The 20,627-nt window shown below is 36.6% G+C and overlaps 1 protein-coding gene and 1 long non-coding RNA gene across 3 annotated transcripts; both read right to left on the bottom strand.

The window, feature by feature from the left end:
* Nucleotides 1–808: 808 nt before the first annotated feature.
* On the bottom strand, nucleotides 809–19,054 carry LOC111330793 (transcriptional regulator ERG). 2 transcript variants are annotated; one of them, XM_022935742.2, is made up of 4 exons: nucleotides 18,899–19,054; nucleotides 6,246–6,383; nucleotides 3,332–3,588; nucleotides 809–2,796 (listed from the first exon to the last, which is right to left on the bottom strand). In XM_022935742.2, the coding sequence occupies exons 2-4, from the start codon at nucleotides 6,367–6,369 to the stop codon at nucleotides 2,407–2,409; spliced, it is 771 nt and encodes a 256-aa protein (XP_022791477.2). In that variant the 5' UTR covers nucleotides 6,370–6,383; nucleotides 18,899–19,054; the 3' UTR covers nucleotides 809–2,406. The 2 variants fall into 2 exon arrangements, with proteins under 2 accessions (XP_022791477.2, XP_022791478.2); XM_022935743.2 differs by lacking the exon at nucleotides 18,899–19,054 and adding an exon at nucleotides 8,934–9,068.
* On the bottom strand, nucleotides 11,873–18,888 carry LOC148729771 (uncharacterized). Its single transcript, XR_016002116.1, has 4 exons — nucleotides 17,844–18,888; nucleotides 14,051–14,105; nucleotides 13,844–13,911; nucleotides 11,873–11,918 (listed from the first exon to the last, which is right to left on the bottom strand). It is a non-coding gene; the product is annotated as an uncharacterized LOC148729771 (long non-coding RNA).
* Nucleotides 19,055–20,627: the final 1,573 nt, after the last annotated feature.

Here is a 20,627-nt window from a genome sequence, read left to right as displayed (position 1 = left end):
TATCACTCCGGTTGTTTTCCATTCTGAGGGAGAGGTGCACGTTTCAATTTAACAATTAACTAGAGAGGTGATTGTGGAGAGGATCGGTGTAGGGCAGTCTTTGATAACACGAATGGGGATTTTATCAATCCCGGGAGACTGTTTAGAAGCCATTGACGCTACAATGCTTTCAATTTGTTTGCTCTCCGCGGTATTTAGTGTAAGTTTATCGGACAGAGGGTGGAATCTTGGCTCAAAGTAATTAGCGTTGAGAGTTCTGTTCGTTTTGTGGAAGTGGGGATAAATTGCCGGATCGTTTTCCAGATATTATTGGTGTTGTTAGGATGTTTTAGAACCTCATCAGCAAAGAATTCTTTCTCAGCATTTTTAATTTCACGCTTTACTTCCTGCCTTAGTTCTCGGTAAGTACGCCAAACGATAGGGTCACCGGTTTTTCTTGCTTCCTTGCGCCAGTAACCTCTGGTCTTCATTAGGATGCGAATATCATCAGTGCTACCGTATCATTGGGTTTGTTTGTTGGGTTTGTTTATAAACCACGTTGCTGTTCTCCATCCTTACCAGGCTTAAATTTACTTTAATCATTCAACCTGCCTTAAAAGGCCATGACGGCTACGTCGCTCTGTGTCATTTTTAATGTAGTTAAAAGAGTATTCGAGTAGTGTGGTTGTTAATGCGTTTGGGGAAAACACAAGCTATCAACGAGGGAAAGCTTTTAGAATATATTTTGGGAATAATTTGCGCGGACACTGGAGATGAATGAACGTCGGTGTCTCCAATCGTTTGTCGCCATTAAACCTTGGATAACATATTTTCTTTACTCCCAGAAAAAATTCTTTATTGTACTTAGGTACCACTATTTTCAAGGCCTTTTTGTATTTTGACAGCTAAAACAAGTTACATCTTTACACGAGTTACCTTGTGAGATACAAAAAATTAAAGCTGGAAAAACCAACACTGGTTTTCTGCATGCACTGAAATGTTATCTAAAAACTGAAATGATTGAAATCGTACATCTAGAGCACGTTGTCGTGTCTATATATCCATATATATTCCTTCCGAAACGATTTTTCTGTTAATTAGTCTGAATCTATATTCTCCTCTTACAGCATATTACTCTGTTCCAGCTATTCACTCAGTAAAACAGAGCGAAAAAGGAAACGTGGTGATAGTTGCGGCAGAGAGAAGAAGCGACGGAGGTTTGGGTTGAGTTGAGTAAAGAACGACGATCGATGCGACTCAATCCAAACCTCTCTCGCTTTTCCCACTCCTTCGCTGCTATAGCGTCTTTTACGATCGGACTTTGTTTTATGGACTGAACGCGTGGAACATGCTGACAGTATATTAACACAAAATAATAATTCTGGCCTCCAGTTATGAAAAATTGTTCTAAGAAAAAACTAATTTATGACAACTACTCTGATACGAAGATAGCATGTAGAAAAATTTAAGGCTGAGAATTCTAAAAAGATAATATCATACGGAATAAAGATCTGAGTACAATAAAAGTCTACTTTTTATAATCTATTTGACAGCAAACTAGAAATGATAAGATGTTGACAGTTAACGCTCAGAAAATATTTTCTCGATCATCAAACACGCATAGGCATCCCTCCCTCTTCCCCCCCCCCCTTCCTTCGTGAAAACTAGTTCTGAATTGCCCTAATTCCATACGTGTTGGTTGGGAGGAGGGGAGGAGGAGGGGGGAGGGGAGGAAGGGGGAGGAGGGGGGAGGAGGGGGAGGAGGGGGGAGGAGGGGAGCTATCTCAAAACGTTTATTTGATCGACGTTTTGAAGGACTTGCCAAATATATTATTACTTTTTAAAGTAGCGGGTGGTAATTGAGAACGCTCTGATCACAAGGGAGGTCGATACCCCCCCTTACAGGTTTTTGATAACCTTTACAGTACTAGAAAGGTTTAACCGTATTTTTCCAAACACGAAAAGAAAACAAGGCTAAAACAGATCCTAGATCTCGATGCACCTGCTACAGCTAACATGCTAACTTACTCATGTTTCTTACCACACTTTTAAAGCTAGATCACCCTACGAAAGTTTTAACAAAGAATAATCAACACTAGTTTTAGAGGACATGAATCTTCGAAAATTATACAACTTAAAGAGGAATGAGTTAATCAATGATGTAAAAATCTTACAACTATAAGGAATGATTTAATAAATGTTGTAAAAACAGTTGAAGAGACTGTGAACGAAGTAAACTGTAACGATTCTTAAAAACAGCAGTACGCTGTCTTTCCCAAAGAGCATCGTGACCCGCGTGTCTTCTTAAATGTTGCGTTACATCTGTTCTATCCCAAACTTATGAAAGAATGCGTGACACTTACATGATTATCCCTACGGTTTACAACAAACTACTCTACTATGACAGGCTAAACCCGACTAAAATTTTTATGCAAGCGCATGGCCATCGGCCGGGATCACCTTTTGCGGTAGAGCTGATGGATGACCACATTTCATGATAACAGGCACTGAAATGTGCCTTTTTCCATGACTCGCCTCATTAAAGTAACACACGTTTCGTACAGGAGACACGTGAACATCATGCCTGCTTCTGATTGGCTCCTGTGGATCTGTGAAGTTTGGGATGTTTTGAGTGGTTATGTAGTTTGGATGAGAAATTACTTGGAAGACTTCTCGTGTAGAAGAGGTCTTCTGGTACTTCTCTGTAGGTTTGGTTTCGTCGTGCTTCTCCAGAATTCCACTGTCATAAAGATTTTTGATTGGCTTGTAATTATACGGTAGATCTACAAATTTGTAGACTAGCCGTTGGCCACTGACCTGTCATTTTAACGTAAAAAAACTTTTAAATAGAAGATACAGAGTGTGACATTAGTATAGGCTCTCCTTGATTTGGCTTAAAATTGTTTTACGAATCGATACACTTGTTTTAGTTTGTTTCTTTGAAACGGTATTAAATAACTGCCGACTCTTAACAAGTTGTGACTTTTTCTTGACGTAAAAGGCTACAATAGCAAGTCTGCATCTCCTTTAGCAGCACATTTGACAAGAGTTATTTGTGTCCGGTAACTATAAAACGAGTTCAGGGAATTTTGTTATTGATTCCAACCGACTAAAAATCATCACGGTTGGTGCAGACCCCTTAAGAGTTTTACATATTCCCCTTAAGATACGGAAAAAACGTTAAGTCAGCATATCAAGATATGAAAAGAGGAAAAAAGGACCATTAAGTTGAATCTTTATGGAGACTAGGATTTCCTTATGTTTTTTCCTTTCTCGACGAAAACTGAATTAAATTTCATATTTCTTATTTTCCTTTTTCAAGACAAATTATTAAGAAAACAATTCCACTTGCCTTTCTGATGATATTCTTTTGATAATAATATCTGAGGGCCCGGCTTAGTTTATCATAATTCATTCCTGGTCGTTGTTTCAGCTCACCCCAGCGCTTCGCAACTTCTTCCTGATTGCGAAGTTTGAATTCTCCATTTTCCCGTTTTGTCCACGTTATCAGCGAAGAATATCTTTCGTCTGCTAAAAGCTCCAACAAAAACTCCCACAAGTGGACAGCACTACGGGATGTTCCCCGTTTCTTGGGGAGAGAATCTGAAACTGTAATTTAAAAAAAAAAAGCGGAAATGTTTACATAATTTATTCCAACACGAGGCAAACAAAGGAGCGCAGCTTTAATACCTCCTAACCGCGTCTTTTACGAAGTTAATGACGCAGATCTCGCCCACACATGCAGTGTTTACACCTCGATATACTTGAAAACATTGTTTCCAATTAATACGGAATGACACTCAAAACAATAGAAAAGTTTTCTATGAATGAGTCCTCTTTAAATCGGTCACATATGAACTGTAGCACTCTCGTTAGTTTTAACATCAGTGAGGTTACTTACATCGGGGAAAGTTTAAATAATTTTCTTTCCAAATTCAAAAATCCTTCTATACTTTCTTCTCATCTCATTATTTTTTACCAAGCGATTGTGTTAATTTTTTTTCTCCTTTTACAAACATTAATTTGACAGAATCAAAGAACGCTGTGTTTCATTATAAATGCCAAGTTATGCTTTAAAGCTGAAACTTAGAAAATCTGATCTGACCTGATCTTTAAAATCTATAGAAGTTCCTTGAAAGCAAGGGCTTAGCAAAATTTGTGGGTTTTGTTAATGAAGGAGACTTGCAACCAAAACACCTTCAGACATTTACGAACTTTACATAAATCGACTTCCTCACTATAGATACCACATATTCACACCAGCTATCCTCTCATGGGAAATAAAAAGAAAATAAAAAAAAAACCACATGCATTTAAAGTAAAGTAAAAAATTATGTTTTCGATTTTTGTTAGGCAAACCTTCAAGAATCCGAAATGTCAACATAACCACCTTGTTTTTCGTTGTATAGTCGAACGTGCGGGCCATCATATTCCAGACGCTAAAAGTGCCCACATTTGACCTTTCGAACAATTTAAAAATCCTCTTTTTTGAATTTTAAAAGACAAATCAAATTTAAGAGGTTTTTTCCATTCTTTACCTGGGCAAGTTTTCTTCAATATGTTCGCCATGTCAAATTCCACAGAAAGTGATGTTTTTCAAGTGAACTTGTACTCGTTTTAAAAGGACTACGTCGAACAGAAAACTCTTCTGTATAAAAGGATAGTGAGCCCGCTTTAAATCATTTTGGAGAGGAAACAATATTAGTGAAAATGATCGGAAGGAGGTCGAGAAGGAGGAAGTTAAACCAAAATATTAAAACCTTGCGCGAGTCTCCTACGCACTCAGCTGCCATTCGGTGAAATAGAACGCGAATGACGTTCGTTTGCGCCTATTGTTGGCTTCCTGACAAACACGATGGACGATTATTTTCCTTATTTTTAAACCCGGAATATTATCATACTGAAGCGACAAAAAATGAACCGTTTGTGGAGTGCTATTGAAAGCTGCCTGAAATTCTCTATGTTAAGATAATCTCAGTGTCCTACCGTTTGTGTGTTTTGAAGGTTTTGTTTCCTTCTTCGTATTGTTTTGGCGTTAAATTTTCTTCGTTTAGCTGCGATTATTTTTCATCTCAACAGATTTTGATGATTTTTCGCTATTACTGTTTACGTCTTTGTTCAATTTCATCCGAGGAAGAGTGTGTTGTGTTTGGTTTCAATCAATTTTTAAGGTGTCACTTCAATCGTGTTTCCTTCGCAAACTGTAATTTTTATTTCCTCTTCCCAATTTCAAATTGAATTATTTCAAATTGTGTACCGACTAAAAGCAGACTAAAAGCCTCATAATGAAGTTCGCTTTTTTATCGGTTAGCAGTATTTTCACATGAACACAACTGCAATTAGGACACAAAATGATACCGAAAAAGAACAGCAAAATTAAGAGAAATGTTAATCCATTTTATTTAGGTGCCGCATTTAAGCGCTGACTGAAAATGAGCACGCATGCGCTCTTTTAGATTCCCAGACACACACGCACACACACACACACACACACACACACACACACACACATACACACTACTCGCACATTGAGATCTGATCTTATTTAGCCTGTAAGTAAATGCAGAACTGTGCGGAGGATGGTGAAGAAAAACCACTACTTGGTGCAAACAAGCAAAATTTTCAAATAAAAAAATGTTCTAAAAGCACCTTAAAGACGTCATTATTGACGTTAGCTTTAATTAGTCAGCATTTTGAAGATCAATTATTCAAGAAAACGTCGGTTTCGACCCATAGTTGATTTACTAGACAAAGGAAGATGACGATATTTTTCGAAACCTTGTTAAATAGTATAAGTTGATAATAGCTCGTGCAAAATAAAAGCACTGCCTTTGTTAAAGCATTAATTAAGCCTGAAAACCATTTTTTTTTAAATTTTTAGGCTATAGTACCGAAGAACAAAGGAAATTTTACATCTTTACCAGAAGTGTCTCTAACTTAAGTCGGACCTCGGAAGACGTCCGACTCTCACTCAAGTCGGACGTTCAACAACTTTAGGACGAAAAAACCAAAATGGGGTTCAACTTAAAGCTAGAGTCAATTATTCCTCTTGCTTTCATGGAAAAAGTCACTCATCCATTTGTAAGAAAAATCTTGGAATTTTTTAATAATTAATCAATAATTTAATGAACCAGTGCTAGCGGAACAGTAAGTTACTAGGAAGGGTTGTACGCAAAGAACCTTTTCTCTCTCTCTCCAATCCCCCTCCATTTAAGTCTTTCTGCCCTCCTATATACATATACTTGAAATGGGAAAAAAATACATACCACCCGTTTCAGCCATCTTTAATAACGAAAGAGCTGCAGTTGTTGGGTGATTTTCAATAATCGAATAAGACTGTTGTTCAAATGGGAGAGGAGGCCTGGTTACAAGATTGTAGCACAGTGTCATAAATGTTTCTTTATCTGTAAAAAAAAAGCAACAACAAAGCTATTCATATTTCTTTGCGTGATAGATGATACAGTTTAGTCACATGTACGTCAAAGTAATACTTTAATCTTACAGTCCTATATGTAGGTTTTGCCCCATAGTAATTTTTCCCCCTGCAACATATAAAACAAGTTGCCCCCACCTTTACCAGTTTACCCGCAGAATGTTTCAACTGTTTCCTTACATAGAATATACTGTGTTCAAATCATGCGTATGTGTTGCTCGAAACATACGATCTCGACAGAAAAGAAATATGTACGCATCATGGAAACGAGTTGAAAAAGATTCGGCTGTAAACTAGTTAAAGGTTTACGCGAACTCCCTTTACTTCAGCGGGCGAACTCGAAAAGGTGGTGTGGGAGGGGGGGCAAACTTAAGGGGTAAAAACTCCATAAACAATATTATAGGTAAAATAGAATTAAGTAAAAATTGTGCGGCCTAATTTAATTAGAAGAAAAAATGAATAAAAACCCTGCTGTTTTCGATTAACAGTATATTCGTTAACAAAGCAATACCCGATGGGTTTTATTTAGGAAGTCCTTGTCCAAGAATTTGAAACGACGCCATTTTACACAAACTAATTTAAAGGACGGATGTCGTCTTGATTGAAAACTTTGCTAAGTCTTAGATAAAAGAAAGATTTTAGTTTTTTGACGAAAGACAGTAGTTCCTTTTCTGTCTCGTATCCAGACCTTTTACGGCCAAGTGGTTGTTCATTTCAGTTACACGGTAGGATCTGGGCACGAGATTAACCAACTGTTTTTTTTGTTAGCATGGGGGCTTGTAAGTGGGTTGGGTTTCATTTTGTCTGCTTTTAGGGGATAGGGTAAGGTAATTTACCCAGTAGGGGACAACCTTTTTCTATTGTAAATTTCCCTGCCTTTGGCGAATCGTTAAATAAATAAATAAATGAATAAATAAATAAATAAAATAAATTTGAACAGGATCCCTTTGATAAATTACTTAGTTATTGAAGGACTATCTTGTACAAATATCCGTAATGACTAGTATTATTATTACCATTATTACTTTATTATTTATTGATGATAAAGCAATAAATAATGATTTGTATAAATAACTTGGTATACTCTCATTTTACATTCAAACTTTATAGCATAGCTGCCCCCTCCCCTCCCCTCCCCCTCGACAATTACACCCTAGGCTGGGTTGTTCAATGCTGGTTTCAGATAACCCAGGGTTAGTGTGAAATTTGACTACAGATCTGAAAGCTTTAAAAGAAAATCTGCGTTTATTATTTTTGTCTACAATTTGATAATTTGATGCTATAAAAAGAATAAGGAAAATTATCACAAAAAGGAGTTTAAACCGAGAAATATAGAAACCTGGATTAAAATTTAACCCTGGGTTAGCTCTCATCGGCCTTCGAACAATTGGGCCCTGATATGTTTTCTTTATTCTTATTATTTTTAATCCATCATTATCTCAACGATTTATTTACGGAGATGTCACTGTCTCACTGCTAAAAAAGACAAAATATTCTGAAGCTGTCGTGCGAAGCTAAGGAACTACAACAGCTTAGACCTCGCCAGTTGGTAACTTGTATATTGGTTACCAGGCTTAAAACGATTGACTTTAGCATAGGAAGACTAGGCGATTGTCACGAAATCAAATTGGGAGGCAAGCCACATCGTTTAAGCAGGAATGATATTCGACTCTGACTTGTCTTTAAAGGAAAAATAAAACTGGTCTGTCCTATTAAAAGCGTCTGAGTGCCGTTTCAGCTTCTGTGACGGAAAAAAAATAAGTAATTCGCGACCCGGTGCTCAGAGACTATGCCGAGACAGTCATGAAAACAAAGACAGCCTGTCGTAGGACGAGAAGACGAGTGCGCCAGCACAGTATGGCATGCAAGAGAAAAGTAGTTAGACGGATTATCAAAGCCTTTCCAATAAGCTTTACCTCTCTTTGCCCAAAGAGTTTTTGACGGCCATCTAACTAGTAAGTCGTTTGTAACTTGTCTCAGTGTAAGATAAACGTGTGTTTGTGAGGATAAAATTAAAGCTGCACTGTATTTTCTTTTACACAATTGTGGAGAATCATTGTTTATGTATCTTGTGATAGCGCTGGATTCAAGTTAACATGGTTGAATGCGAAACACTGTTCCTGGCGAGGAGAATAATAATAACTTCCTGAATTGCTTCACTCTGCCGGACACCCCTTCCCAGCTTCCTGATGATAACAAACTGTACACTCTCGAAACCATTAACCAAGAACAATTTCCTTAAGGTTCATGTAGTGTTTATCATATTAAAAGAAAAATACCGAGAAATAAGATAGGCTGCCTTCTTTAAAGTATGCTTATGAGCAAAACATCATTTACTTCAGAAAGATTTGATTTTTCTCAGGATCCTGAAGCCTGATTGCTTCTAATAAAAATCGTACAACAACTGACTTTATCCGTCACTGTTTTGATCGACGCAAATTTCTTTTGAAGAAAGTTGTTCTACTTAGCCGTCGACATTCAGGTGCGAGTCGGGTAAGTTAAATTTTTAAACCTTTCCTACCTTGAGACCTACTTATCTTCTACAGAACATCTGTGGTTCTCTGCAGGCCGAGAGAACGAAATAGCCCTCATCAGACGAACGAGACAGTAATGATTTGATAGCGAAACATTGCGATCCGGAAATATAGATTCTGCTTATAAGGTATCTAAGGGTGTATACCTAAGTCTACATTTCATGTTTACTCTGAATCGAGGTATTACTCGAAAGTGAAAGCCTTAGCGATTCGTTGATACAGTTTTTTAATCTTAGAATTTGACAAGAAGCGTTTTTTTTGTGTGGAAATTTTACGATCGAAAACATATAACACAAGTAAGTTTTCCACATTATGTGGAAATGTGTCTTGAAAATGTGTCTGACAAAGCTAAAATTGATGAGGTTAAATGTTTGATATTTCGTTCAGTACATCATGGTAAATATCCTCTGCGCAACATCGTTCAAGTCTCCACAGCTATCTCCTGACATGAGTTGCGATATATTTTGGAGATTTGTAAGAACTGGTCACGATTATATCCTGTTGGAGTGGACGTGACCTCGTATACTTCCGCCAGTTCTTGTGTTTACAGACGAAAATAAATCTTAATTTACAAATTATACAGAAGCCATCTCCGGGATACCATAAGCCCCATTTGTGTTTCAGTAAATGATTCATTCTAACTCGTCTGGTGACAGTGTGTAAATCACTAGCTATGCTTAAAGTTACAAGCTTGAAACGTGCTGACAGCATTTTACAGATCTTTCGTTTTTGTTGTGTGTACTACCATTGATAGAGGGGAATTTACCATATGCTTTATAACTTAATTTTCAATTTAACACTTTAGAGGAGATTTGAAATGCCGAACACAATTTCTTTAAACGAGTTGAAGCTCTGAACTGGATTTTTTTGTGTGTACAACCATTGATAGAAGGGAATTTACCATATGCTTTATCATTCAATTTTCAATTTAACACTTCGAGGAGATTTGGATTACCGAACACAATTTCTTTAACCGAGTTAAAGCTTTGAACTGGATTAAACAGTCAATTTATTTATGCAAAGGTCTACCATCAAATACTGTAGTGTTTCTAACCTAGAATTCACGTTTTACAGACAAAATAAATGGGTATGGGTAGCATTCGAGGAAATCCACGAATGCTCTACAAAAGCCATAAGGTTACTTGATCTAAAAGCTTTTATGTTACAACAAAATATTCACTCAATAAAGCAGGTTTAGACACATGACTAACATCATCAAAAAGTGACGGAGAAGAACTTTTTACGACTAAAAAAACAACAGGTTACAGGAAATTTAAAAGAGAGAATCGAAATAATTGAGCCGGCCTGTGCTTAAAAGGCTGTTCAATAACATTAACAGTTTTGTACGTGACACAAAAGCTTTATGGTGCAGCTGGACACCAATAACAAACATGAGCAATTACAAGCGGGATATGAAATTCGAAGTTCAAAGCACTGTATGAAATTGTGAGAGAAATTAAAGGTTCTAACCAGCCATGGATATCAAAGTCTGGGAAAGACTTTGAATAGTCAACTTACTCCACTCCATGAAAACAAAGGTAAAACTGGATAGTCTGTGTCATATCATGCTTTACCAAGTCCAACCAAGCCATGCCATAGGACAAAAAACTTTTTCACAAAAAAGGAAAAGAAAATTTCATTCAAAGACAAGTTGAAAAACTTTAAGTAGATACGAAAAAAAAAAAAACAGTTAAAGGATAGAAATTGTCTGCCACTGAACTGAAACAACATTCAAAATCTGCTATGCTTAAGAGTAAAAATAAAAAACAAAGTTTAAAACTTTATGGTCTAATGCTGCAAATATTCGACCATACATGTGATCGTTAGTTGCATTTGGACAATAAAAAGAACACTAATCAGATATTTCAATTGACTCTTCAGAGAAAGAATTCATCACTGCGCCATGAGAAAAGTAGGAAACCTAAGTAAAAGAAGCTTAATGAGTTAACGAGGACTGGACACTGATGAATTAGGTCCCCAGCAGTTAAAACAGAAGAAGATCATTTCCCGAAGGGAAATAAAAAAGGACTAATGAAATAAAAATGGAATTGAGATGCCCCATCGCAGGTGGATAAAAGGCAGTAACTTACTCCCTTGACAAACAAGTGGTGACATGGAGGCAGTGTCCATACCTTTGCCTGTCTGGAAAATCTCATGGAGTGGAAAAAAGAGACTATTCAAATCGGCCGAATCAATCCATCCACCAAGAAAATGAATATGTCAACAATCTTTTAAGACAAGACAGGTCATGAGATGGAAACCTCAAAGAAAAGGAGTAAAAATTGGAAGTCACCAACCAAGTCACTTCAGTAATGTTTCAGTGGAACATAGAGTAAGAGAAACAGAAGGATTAGCCATGTCCTGAAATCAAGCATGAAAATTAAATTGGACCAAGCCACAGAAATTACATGTGTGAATTTGCTAAGGGTTTGCTGACAATTCTTTTGAAAAAATGGAACCTTTGAAGGGGAGGGTTTTTCTTGAGAAGTCTGGGAAACAAAACTTAAGTGCCACGAAGTTGCAAAACTGAAAACAATGGTAAACCGTATAGAAGTGAGATTATCAGAGAGAGAGAGAGACAGAGAGAGAAAGAGAGAAGAAAATAAGAAATTATTAGAAATTATAGTCCATTGTAAAACAGCTCCGAAAGTATACAAACATTCCCCTGTGAGAATCTTAAGTGGTGCAAATACAACTCAAGCCAGGAAGTGACTTTGTGTTTTTCAAATTCATATATAATGTAGTTCAACTCTTCCATTGCCAAGTCTCTGAGTATCATTTTTTTGTAAGTATCCGCAATCATTCTTTACCATTTCGGTCCACGAGGCTGCTAAGTTCTTTTCGTGTGATATTTAAATTTCGTCATAAACAGTTTCACCTCCAATAAGTTAAGTAATTAGTGTTAGACGTAAATTTTTTCTGCAACTTACCCAATTTCGTGTTCACTTGTTTTAGGTTTATCACTGTGTGAACTGAGAACGTTAACAAAGAAAACGTAATTCATGTTTACAGTATTGCATAAATGAAAAAGCCATCCTTTCTCACAGCATGAATTAACCTAAGGAAGTGATAAGCCCCTATTGACTTTACTCTGCGTTACCAAGACAACAAGTGCCCCAACTTACGTGGCGTTGATCAAACATGGCGAACTTCCATTCAGGATAAGAAGAGAAGATTTTTTGCCGTACCAAGCTCTCTCAGGCCGAGAAACACGGTGAACGGAGAGAAAAATGATAAACATATTTGGTTCTATTATAAAAGTGCATTTCTTTTTTAAGAAGAAAAAAAAAACATCATTGTCTTCTATTCCTTTCTAAACACATGGTTGAACCCCTTGCAGAATTCCGATGAACGAACAACGTTTCGAATTCTGACTGTAGTTGTCTAGTCGCAGTGCTGCACGGTAAGAAAATATTAAGTATTATTTCATCAAAGTGATCACTTTGTCAAATTGTAGTTTCAAACCTTTATTATGTTTCAGCAAATAAAAAATGGTGCTTTCCGCCTTCACTTCAACAACAGTCTTCGTCTTCCCAAATGGTATCGCTCGCAATACAAGTAATTTACGAGAACGTTTCTCGTTACACGACTGAATAGGAATGAATGATAAACGAGACGTCGAGATGTCGAAAAGTCTAAAGTTGCATCCTCTTGCGATTAATTGCAATGATTTTCTAAGTTATTAAGAGGAAAGAACCTTACGATCGAATCTAACACCAGTGTTTCCTTCAGAGTGCACTACCTTTAAGGTTTACTGAAATATTTTGTCACTTTCCCTTTTCAAATCGACGAAGGCATGTTAGACGTTTTCGAGAAATGTAAGGCCTTCGAAATACAGGAACTAGAAAAAAAAACAGAGCCCAACATTTCCGATATAATTTTGGCGGAAGAACACGAGCAAGGATGTGTATGTTATTTTGGGGTAACTCTGGTTACACTGATCTTGAGGATAAAAGTATTTCCTTCTTCCTAGTTCTTACGCCTCAGCGATATCGTATTTTACAGATGACTCACCACAAATACAGTCTTATTTCAAATCAAAGCAATTTTCAGAAAGAAGTTTTTGCAAACAGCTGTACATTCGCAAAATAATTACATCTACTAGGTTTCTGTAGAAAAACATCCGCAGCTATGTTTAAAAACTTTATGTAATGTATTTTTTACAATCCCGCATTGCTATCTTTTAATTATACATGATAAAATTGTTTTTTTGCAACATTGTCGGAAAGATGAAGTTACAACTGATTCAGACAAAGGATCGAATGGTTTTGTTATCGTAAAAAACAAACAATATTCTGTTGACCGCGCACAGTGACTGCGCTGAACTGATATATGATGGTAAATATTTTACACAATATAAATCTAAAAAAGTTCATAAGAAGCAATTTACTTTGCCTGTTTCTCTGCTTTCTTCTTCGAGCCTTAAAAACCAGTTTGTGGCTTTTAACTTACAGCTTTGAGCTTAGATACTATTACAGTCCACTTGAAGAATATTATCACTGCTAACGCTAAAAATGCTACCATGCTGATTTTGCTTGAGTCAAAACCGTCAAAGAGTCATGGAGGGCGAGGATAATTTACGAATCAAGTCCTTGAGGAACTTATCTCGGAGAGTCAGCTCATTTTTACATTATGTTTGACGAGAGAAGCTTTGAAAGAAAAATAAATCTCTTGGCACTCGTTGTGAATTATATTCGGCAATGTATTGGTGAATCACAATATTACGTTAAATAGATCAATATCTTCAAACGAGTAATTGAAACTAATTCGTCGAGGATTCGATTCTGTAAGACAACTTTTCGTGTCGACTTATCTCCTAAAAAAAACATCGTCTTCACATTAAGAACCAACTCAAGAGGAAGCAGAAAGAGTTTTTGTTTATGTCGCGGTAACTTACCAGCAAAATTGCTCCAAAAGTCAGGCTTGAGGATACTTCAATGCAATATATTCTCTCTGAAGTGTTGTCTTAAATAAAAGAATACTGGTTACAAAACAAAAAACAAAAAAAAAACACAAGATAAAAAAAATGATGCAATGTATTCCAAAACTAGAGTCAACTTTCTGGAAAAGGAAGTAGGAAATGCATGTACGGGATTTTGCCTACCAGGACTTGTGATCACGGAAAACAGACGACCGGGAGATTGTGTAGAACGAGTAAACTGGAACAAGACGGGAACAGAAATGACTATTTTCAGTTTATTTCTAGCTTTTGTTATTGAATAAAACAACTTCCTTTTTTGCTCTCAGTCAGGATCAGTTTCGATTTCGGAGTGACCTCATTTAAGCTTCACCGTGTTCAAACGACACGTATTCGTTTGAGAAGATTAAGAAGCAAGCAATAATTGCTGCATTTCTCCCTTTGGGGCCTTTTTAAAAAAGACAAAACATTCATTTTGTTTTGACAGACGACTAAATTACCACCAAAAGGATGTAGAGCCACTTAGATTTGATACGAGATTAATTTCCGAGTTCATACTACTAATTAATAATCAGAGAAATCAAATTCCGGATTCCAAAAGTTATTTTAAGAATCCACCTTTCGTAACTTATCGTCGTGCTTACATGAGTAAAAACGTGTTTTTTTGTTTTCAAAAGTATCTTAACAGTTTTATGGATTTACCACACAAACCTATGGCAATATCAAAGGAAAGTTTTTCCGAGACAACCGAAATGGCCACGCGTTATGTTAGCTCGCTTGCAAATAACGCCTGCAATTTTTGCGCGGGGGAAAATTAAGCGCCCTACTGTGGTTCTGTTTTGACCGTCTGACTATTTTTTTTAATAAAAACACTTGTATATTCTTTTATTACGTTTTTGCTGTGCTCGGCTTGACGGTCGAGTTTATTTGAGTAAAACGCGAAATCAACGTACTGGCGTTATTATATGAGTTGTTATTGCAATGAAGTGACAGCATCGAAGTAATTTGATTTCCAATTGGGCTTTTATTTTGGCGTGTGATTTAATTTGGGCCTAATTAATCTGTTTTTAGGGACTCATCACGGTAGCATCGTGGGCTAAAAAGACCAAAGTGGTTGTTTTTCTTGAAGGACAAGATTTTCTTCCGGTGTCAAGTTTTCAATATCGCCATTCCGTCTCCAATGCCCCCAAAACTCTCGAACTTCCAGACATTGGTGATCGAATTTACTGAATTAAAGATTAGAATTTCGGAGGCACGAAAAATCATTTAAATGTAAAATTGTGCCATGATATTAGAAGAAATCTAGCCCTTGTGTTATTTCGATCAATTTCTAATATTCTGTTGTATCTTTCCTTCTATAATATTCATCAGTTCCATAAAATTATTTCCATTTTTGCACCTTCCATCTGAAGTATCTGAGTGTCTTCTTTTCCAGTTCTACATGAAGTGTTCCTGACGCAATTCATCTTCCTGTGAAACGTGAATTTAGGATTTTGATATTCGTGATCCGTGATCTCCCAAGTTTGTTTTCTTAGAACGTGAAAGATTTTTGGATATTATGCGTGACGGGAAAGAAGACAATGTACTTTCACAAGATTGAATCATGTTAAGACACAGATCTGACTTATGTGCAGTAACTACGCCATACAACCTTTTTCATGCGATCAAAGCTTATCAAGCAAAAAATTTATGGTTTGATATATTATTTATCCAAGCAGATAAGATTTCCGGTTCTCTCTTTGTGTCTCGACTTAAAGAGATATCACGTTTTTGCTCACTCTAAATCACTAAAATCAACTGTCTATCTGCTTACTTTTCAAGTGTATTACACAATTTTTTTTGTCAAATAGAGACTAAACTAAAGGGATCGAAGCATTTTGTGAAATTTAGCCTAAAGTTTAAAAGCACGATTCTTTTCATCCTTCTTCTCTTTTAGTATATCATTGCCTCTTCGTTGCTTGTCTGCCTTAACAAATTTTGCCGATTCAAAGGTTTCCTACCCATTGACGACAATATTCAGTCACCCAAAAAGAAAACAAGGTTTATATTGTGTCCTATCGTTTCGTTGGAACGTAATATGACTAATATTGGCCAACAATGATGAGCGAAAAAAGCAGTAATATTGATTCCCTCAGAATTTTTGTGTAGCGAGTTTCTTTGACGTTCTTTTTCTTACAGCTGAACTTTTCAAATTCTCAGTGCTTATGAAACACGGAAAAGATTAATTAAAATCATGATTTTTGATCAGCCAATGGGTCAGTGACCTTGTTGTTAACTGAAAGTAATTACTACTAAACAGGCCCTAAATCTGTACCCCTTCAATCTGCTAATTAGTCTTGGAAACGGAACTCGCTGTGGGATGCATGCACATTTTAAACTTTCTAAAAGCACTGAATTTGCATCTACGATTCTAAAACCATCGATGACTCAGTCGCTTGAAAGCAAAACCATTTCCATAAAGAAGAAATACAGGAATATTCTTTTAGTAACATAGTACAGAAAAATAACTTTGTGGCGTTCACGACCTTCTGTGATGTTACTAGATAACTGACCATGAAAGACCATCCTGAATTTTCCCGGAGGGGTTCAGCTTTGTATTCTGTTCAAAGCAGAATTTTTACAGCTTGCGGTCAAATTCAAGTTTAATGCTTCCTATATCGTAGAAGGTCCTCTCTCGATATATCAGTTGCTCATCGGCGTTCTATCGAAACTTGTATTAGTTTATCTAGAACTTGAGCTGATAAACACCTCATGCTACAAGCTTCCCGATCAAAATCCAAGGTATAAGTTCTTGTTTCAAGGGATACGTGCGGTCTTGGTGAACTTGCCTCTTCTTGGGGGTATACGTTTCAAGCTCCTACATCGAGATCTAATTAGCAATTTATTGAGCTGCTTAATTAAGGGAGGTTGTCTTTTCGGAGTTGGTTTTAAAACCGGAATTCCCAAGGTAATCATTCAATTCCCCTAAATCAGCATGACAAAGCGAGATAGTAAGTCTAGATAAGTGACTTTTTCTGAATTAGGGATCATTTAGCCCGGATCGTCACGACAACTCTCCCTGACCCCTTCCCGGTCGGTGGAATATGATTTCTAGGAAATCATTAAGAGTAATATTAACCGTGACAAACAGGAAATTACAAGTAATCTTAAATCAGAGCAAAAGTCGCAAGAGCAGTGAAGTGTAACAATGTTTGGGAAACTTTAATACGTCTCAACCAAAGGTAGTTGCGGAATAAAAGCGGACGTGCGTGAAGGAAAAGTACAGGAAAATTGATGGTTATTTAAAACAAGCAATAAGAAAGGAACAAAAAAGAGCTGCGTAATGGTGATCACAACAATAATTTTGTATTACATGGTACTCTGTTGCTTACTTTAAATGATTAAAGACATTGTCAGAAATCTTCAAAATCGTTACCATCAAATGTTAAGCTGAAGATCTCAAGTGCTGTCATTTGGCATACGTGACACCCGCTTTTTGCGAACATTCACCTTGAGAAATCTAAATGTTAGTGGTTAAATCCGATTATTTACCGTTTGGGAATGAGTTCACTATACATGCTTTTATCACGTTAGTGGCCTGAGAGTTAAGGAATCTTTCTAAAGTTAAACGAGCTTCTTCAACAGCTCCAAAGCAATATAGAGGTCATAAGATATTCATAGTAAGTGTTAATCAAATCGTTCCAAAGTGGAACCGTAGCGAAGCTAAAAGTTATATCCCTGTCGCGTACAAACTGACATGGTACGCAATTTACCCAGATTCGAAACTCAAAAAGACAAGACACTATCTTTCCCTTTAAACAAAGGGAGGTTGGCTTGAAATAATTTGCAAATGATAAAATACTTAGCGAGCGCGTTGATGCCGCATTACGTGACAAAAGTGAAGTTATCTTTGATCGATGCTTCCTTGTAAGTTTCTGCAACATATTATTTGCGTAGCTACAATTTCTCTCAAATCCATAAGTAGTTAAGAATCACTCACCGTTTGATTGCCAAATCGCAGAGGTTTCATGTAGAAGCGAAACTATCGAACTATCTGTTGATCTTAGTGCGTACTTCCGCCTTGAGTCGTGTCACGTGATTACTACGAAGCCGAGTGCCGGAAGTTTACGTTTATTGTCGGAGTTATCAAAACATTTACTCGGCCACGGCGCATTAGATGGTTTAAGCATCAACAAAATTTGGACCATTTTCCGCTTCGCTTGTGTAGAATAATTTTGTGGTTTGCAAAACATGGTTGTCCACTTTACATTTCCGCGTGTGTTGAAGCGGCGCACGCACGCACGCAGCTGTTTGATTATAGTTTCCCTCCAATTGATTGGCAAGGAAATAACAAATCGTTTTGCGAGACGCTGAAGCCGTGAAAAATTATATTTTAATTTTTCACCTAAGTGCTGAAGGACTTGTGTGTTCTATTCCGTAGTCAATTTATGGTGATGATTATGTTAAAATATAATAAGAGTTTCGGTTTCTAAAACCACATCAGATTTGTAAGCAAACAAAAATAGATGACTTCAGTATTGCCCGTCTAAAGTTTGGGATACAATAACAACGAAGTCAGTTAAATGATTTGCTTTGCACATAAAATGAAAGTTGATTTACTCGTCCAGATTGCACTATCGTGCCCTAAAACAAAACTGATTCGATATGTCAAAAATTATCTCGTAAATATTCCGGAAAACAATCTTTATTTTTATATATCATAGTTGTTATATCAACGAGATAAACATTGAAATATTTCTAACAACGCCATATAATGTAACTCACTATACTATGTTATGCAATCGACGATACAATGCAAATGATCAAGGTGTGAAAATTAATTTTCCAAAAATTTGATCTCATCTAAAATCTGTTATATTTTCTTGTCAACCTATAGAATTGCTTTGATGCACTAATTTAATGAGCTAGATTATTAGAAATAAAATCAGTGAAAATGAATGGCAATCGGTAAGGACAACTGATATTTCGAAGTAAAAATTTTTTAACTTAATCAAGTCCAAGTGCTGAATGAATTAGAAATAATAACTTACTCACCTCAATTGCTCAAAACAAACGAACGAAAACAGTCGAGCGTTTCACCATTACCATACCATTATTAGAATTGTAGACACATGGGCGCGTTGTTTGATATCTGAATTAAGTACCTCTGCCGAGGTCATTGTGTCTGTCAAGCAAATGCACTGGAAATTAATCCTTATATAATAGTAAAATTGTCACACAATACAACCTTCCGCGTTCGGTTATTTCTGGGAAGAAAAATTTATCACTTCCTTTTTTCTTGAAACTAAAAAAAAAAACATCATCGTGAAAAATTGTTTTCACTCAGATTAAGCGGAAGCTGCAGCGAATAAATAAGTTATTCAGTCGTTCATTTCATCCAACTTCCTCTCTATGTCTGAAACACTCTGACATGTTAATTGGCATAACTTGTTTTGCTTTTTACAAGGCGACTGTTTCGTTGGCTTTCGTGTTCTCCAGTTATTGTCTTAGAGACTAAATTCTAACTTCATGTGGTAATTTCATTAAGTTACACAGTTTCAAAGAAACTTTAAGCCGCCTGCAAAGCAATAGCAACGAGGACGTGATTAGACAAGACTCTCAGAATGACGGGTACAATGACCTGACACGTGCCTTTTATTATTCTGTACATTTTTTTCCTGATGTGCCTGCAAAACAGCAACGCGACATTGCCCTGTGATTTCCGTATTTCTAAGAACGGGAACCTCGACGACGACATTTCACGCTTCATTTCCACCGTTCAGAAGTTCCGCAGACGAAGCTCTAAAGGTTACTAGATAAAATCCACATATTGACGCATAGGTGAAATTCTAGGACAAATATCGATCAATTTTATCCGCTGTTTTTCTTAAGAGGAGAGTCGCTCTTGCTGATGAAGCTCCCTGATAACTCACGTACAACGGACATGATAAAGCGCTAATTTGAAACGAGGGAAAGATTACTTATACTTGCTTTTGTCGTAAAATCATAGGAAATTTCATAACCTCTCCTTTGATTAAATATTCGCGAAATCTTCGAATTTGGTCGAAATGTTAATGCGAATTGTATAAATTACGTTATGGCGCTGAGGTCCAAGCCTCGTAAGCAGTGGGGTATGAAGTCTCTAGTCTCTTTAGTCTGTAGTTTTCCTCTTTCCTCTGTCATGTTGTGATTGTATGTGAATATTATTATGTAAAATTACTTTTCAATTGTCTGGCTTGCCGCGACTAGCTCTTCGCTATTTGCAAGCCAGCCTAGTAATAACCACCTGATATTTACTTGGAAATAAAAATTGGAACTTGGAACTTAAGAATGTTGCGCTTAATCATCCTACACGAGATGGTTCTTACTTTTGTAACTCGCCTGACTGACCAAAACAGAATTTCTCCTTAAAATATCGATACAGTATCAAAGAGGCAAGTGATGAGAATACGTAAAGAAAAATATAAATTGAGAGACTATTAGTTGATCCAAAACCAAATTCTCCCGACTAACCTCATGAGAATTGTATGGCAGAAAATAAGGAGAGTTACTAATAAGATCATAAGATCTTGCGATTGATTGATCTGTGAATCACACCGTGATGCATGATGGGTGATCATTCATATAGAAGTTCTTGAGTAGAAATCTGATATGTGGCTATCTTTTCTGACAGTGTCCAATTGCAAAAAAGCTTTATTTCTTAAGCTGTTTTGGAGAAAACAACTGTCATTGGGAGTATATACTAAAAACATTCCTGCGAGTGAATTTTCTATTATCTCTTCAA

This window comes from Stylophora pistillata, chromosome 5 (genome assembly GCF_964205215.1).
Source record: "Stylophora pistillata chromosome 5, jaStyPist1.2, whole genome shotgun sequence".
NCBI classification, from domain to species: Eukaryota; Metazoa; Cnidaria; class Anthozoa; order Scleractinia; family Pocilloporidae; genus Stylophora; species Stylophora pistillata.
Note: the sequence above shows the minus strand (reverse complement) of the source record. Positions and strands in the feature narration are given on the sequence as shown.

Excerpts from the sequence above, each read along its gene's own strand:
- LOC111330793 (XM_022935742.2), bottom strand. The coding sequence starts at position 6,369 with ATGACACTGTGCTACAATCTTGTAACCAGGCCTCCTCTCCCATTTGAA. Across the intron at positions 3,589-6,245 it reads AAAGATGGCTGAAACGGGTG|TTTCAGATTCTCTCCCCAAG; the intron begins GTATGTATTTTT and ends TTTAAATTACAG. Across the intron at positions 2,797-3,331 it reads AAAAGAATATCATCAGAAAG|GTCAGTGGCCAACGGCTAGT; the intron begins GCAAGTGGAATT and ends TTAAAATGACAG.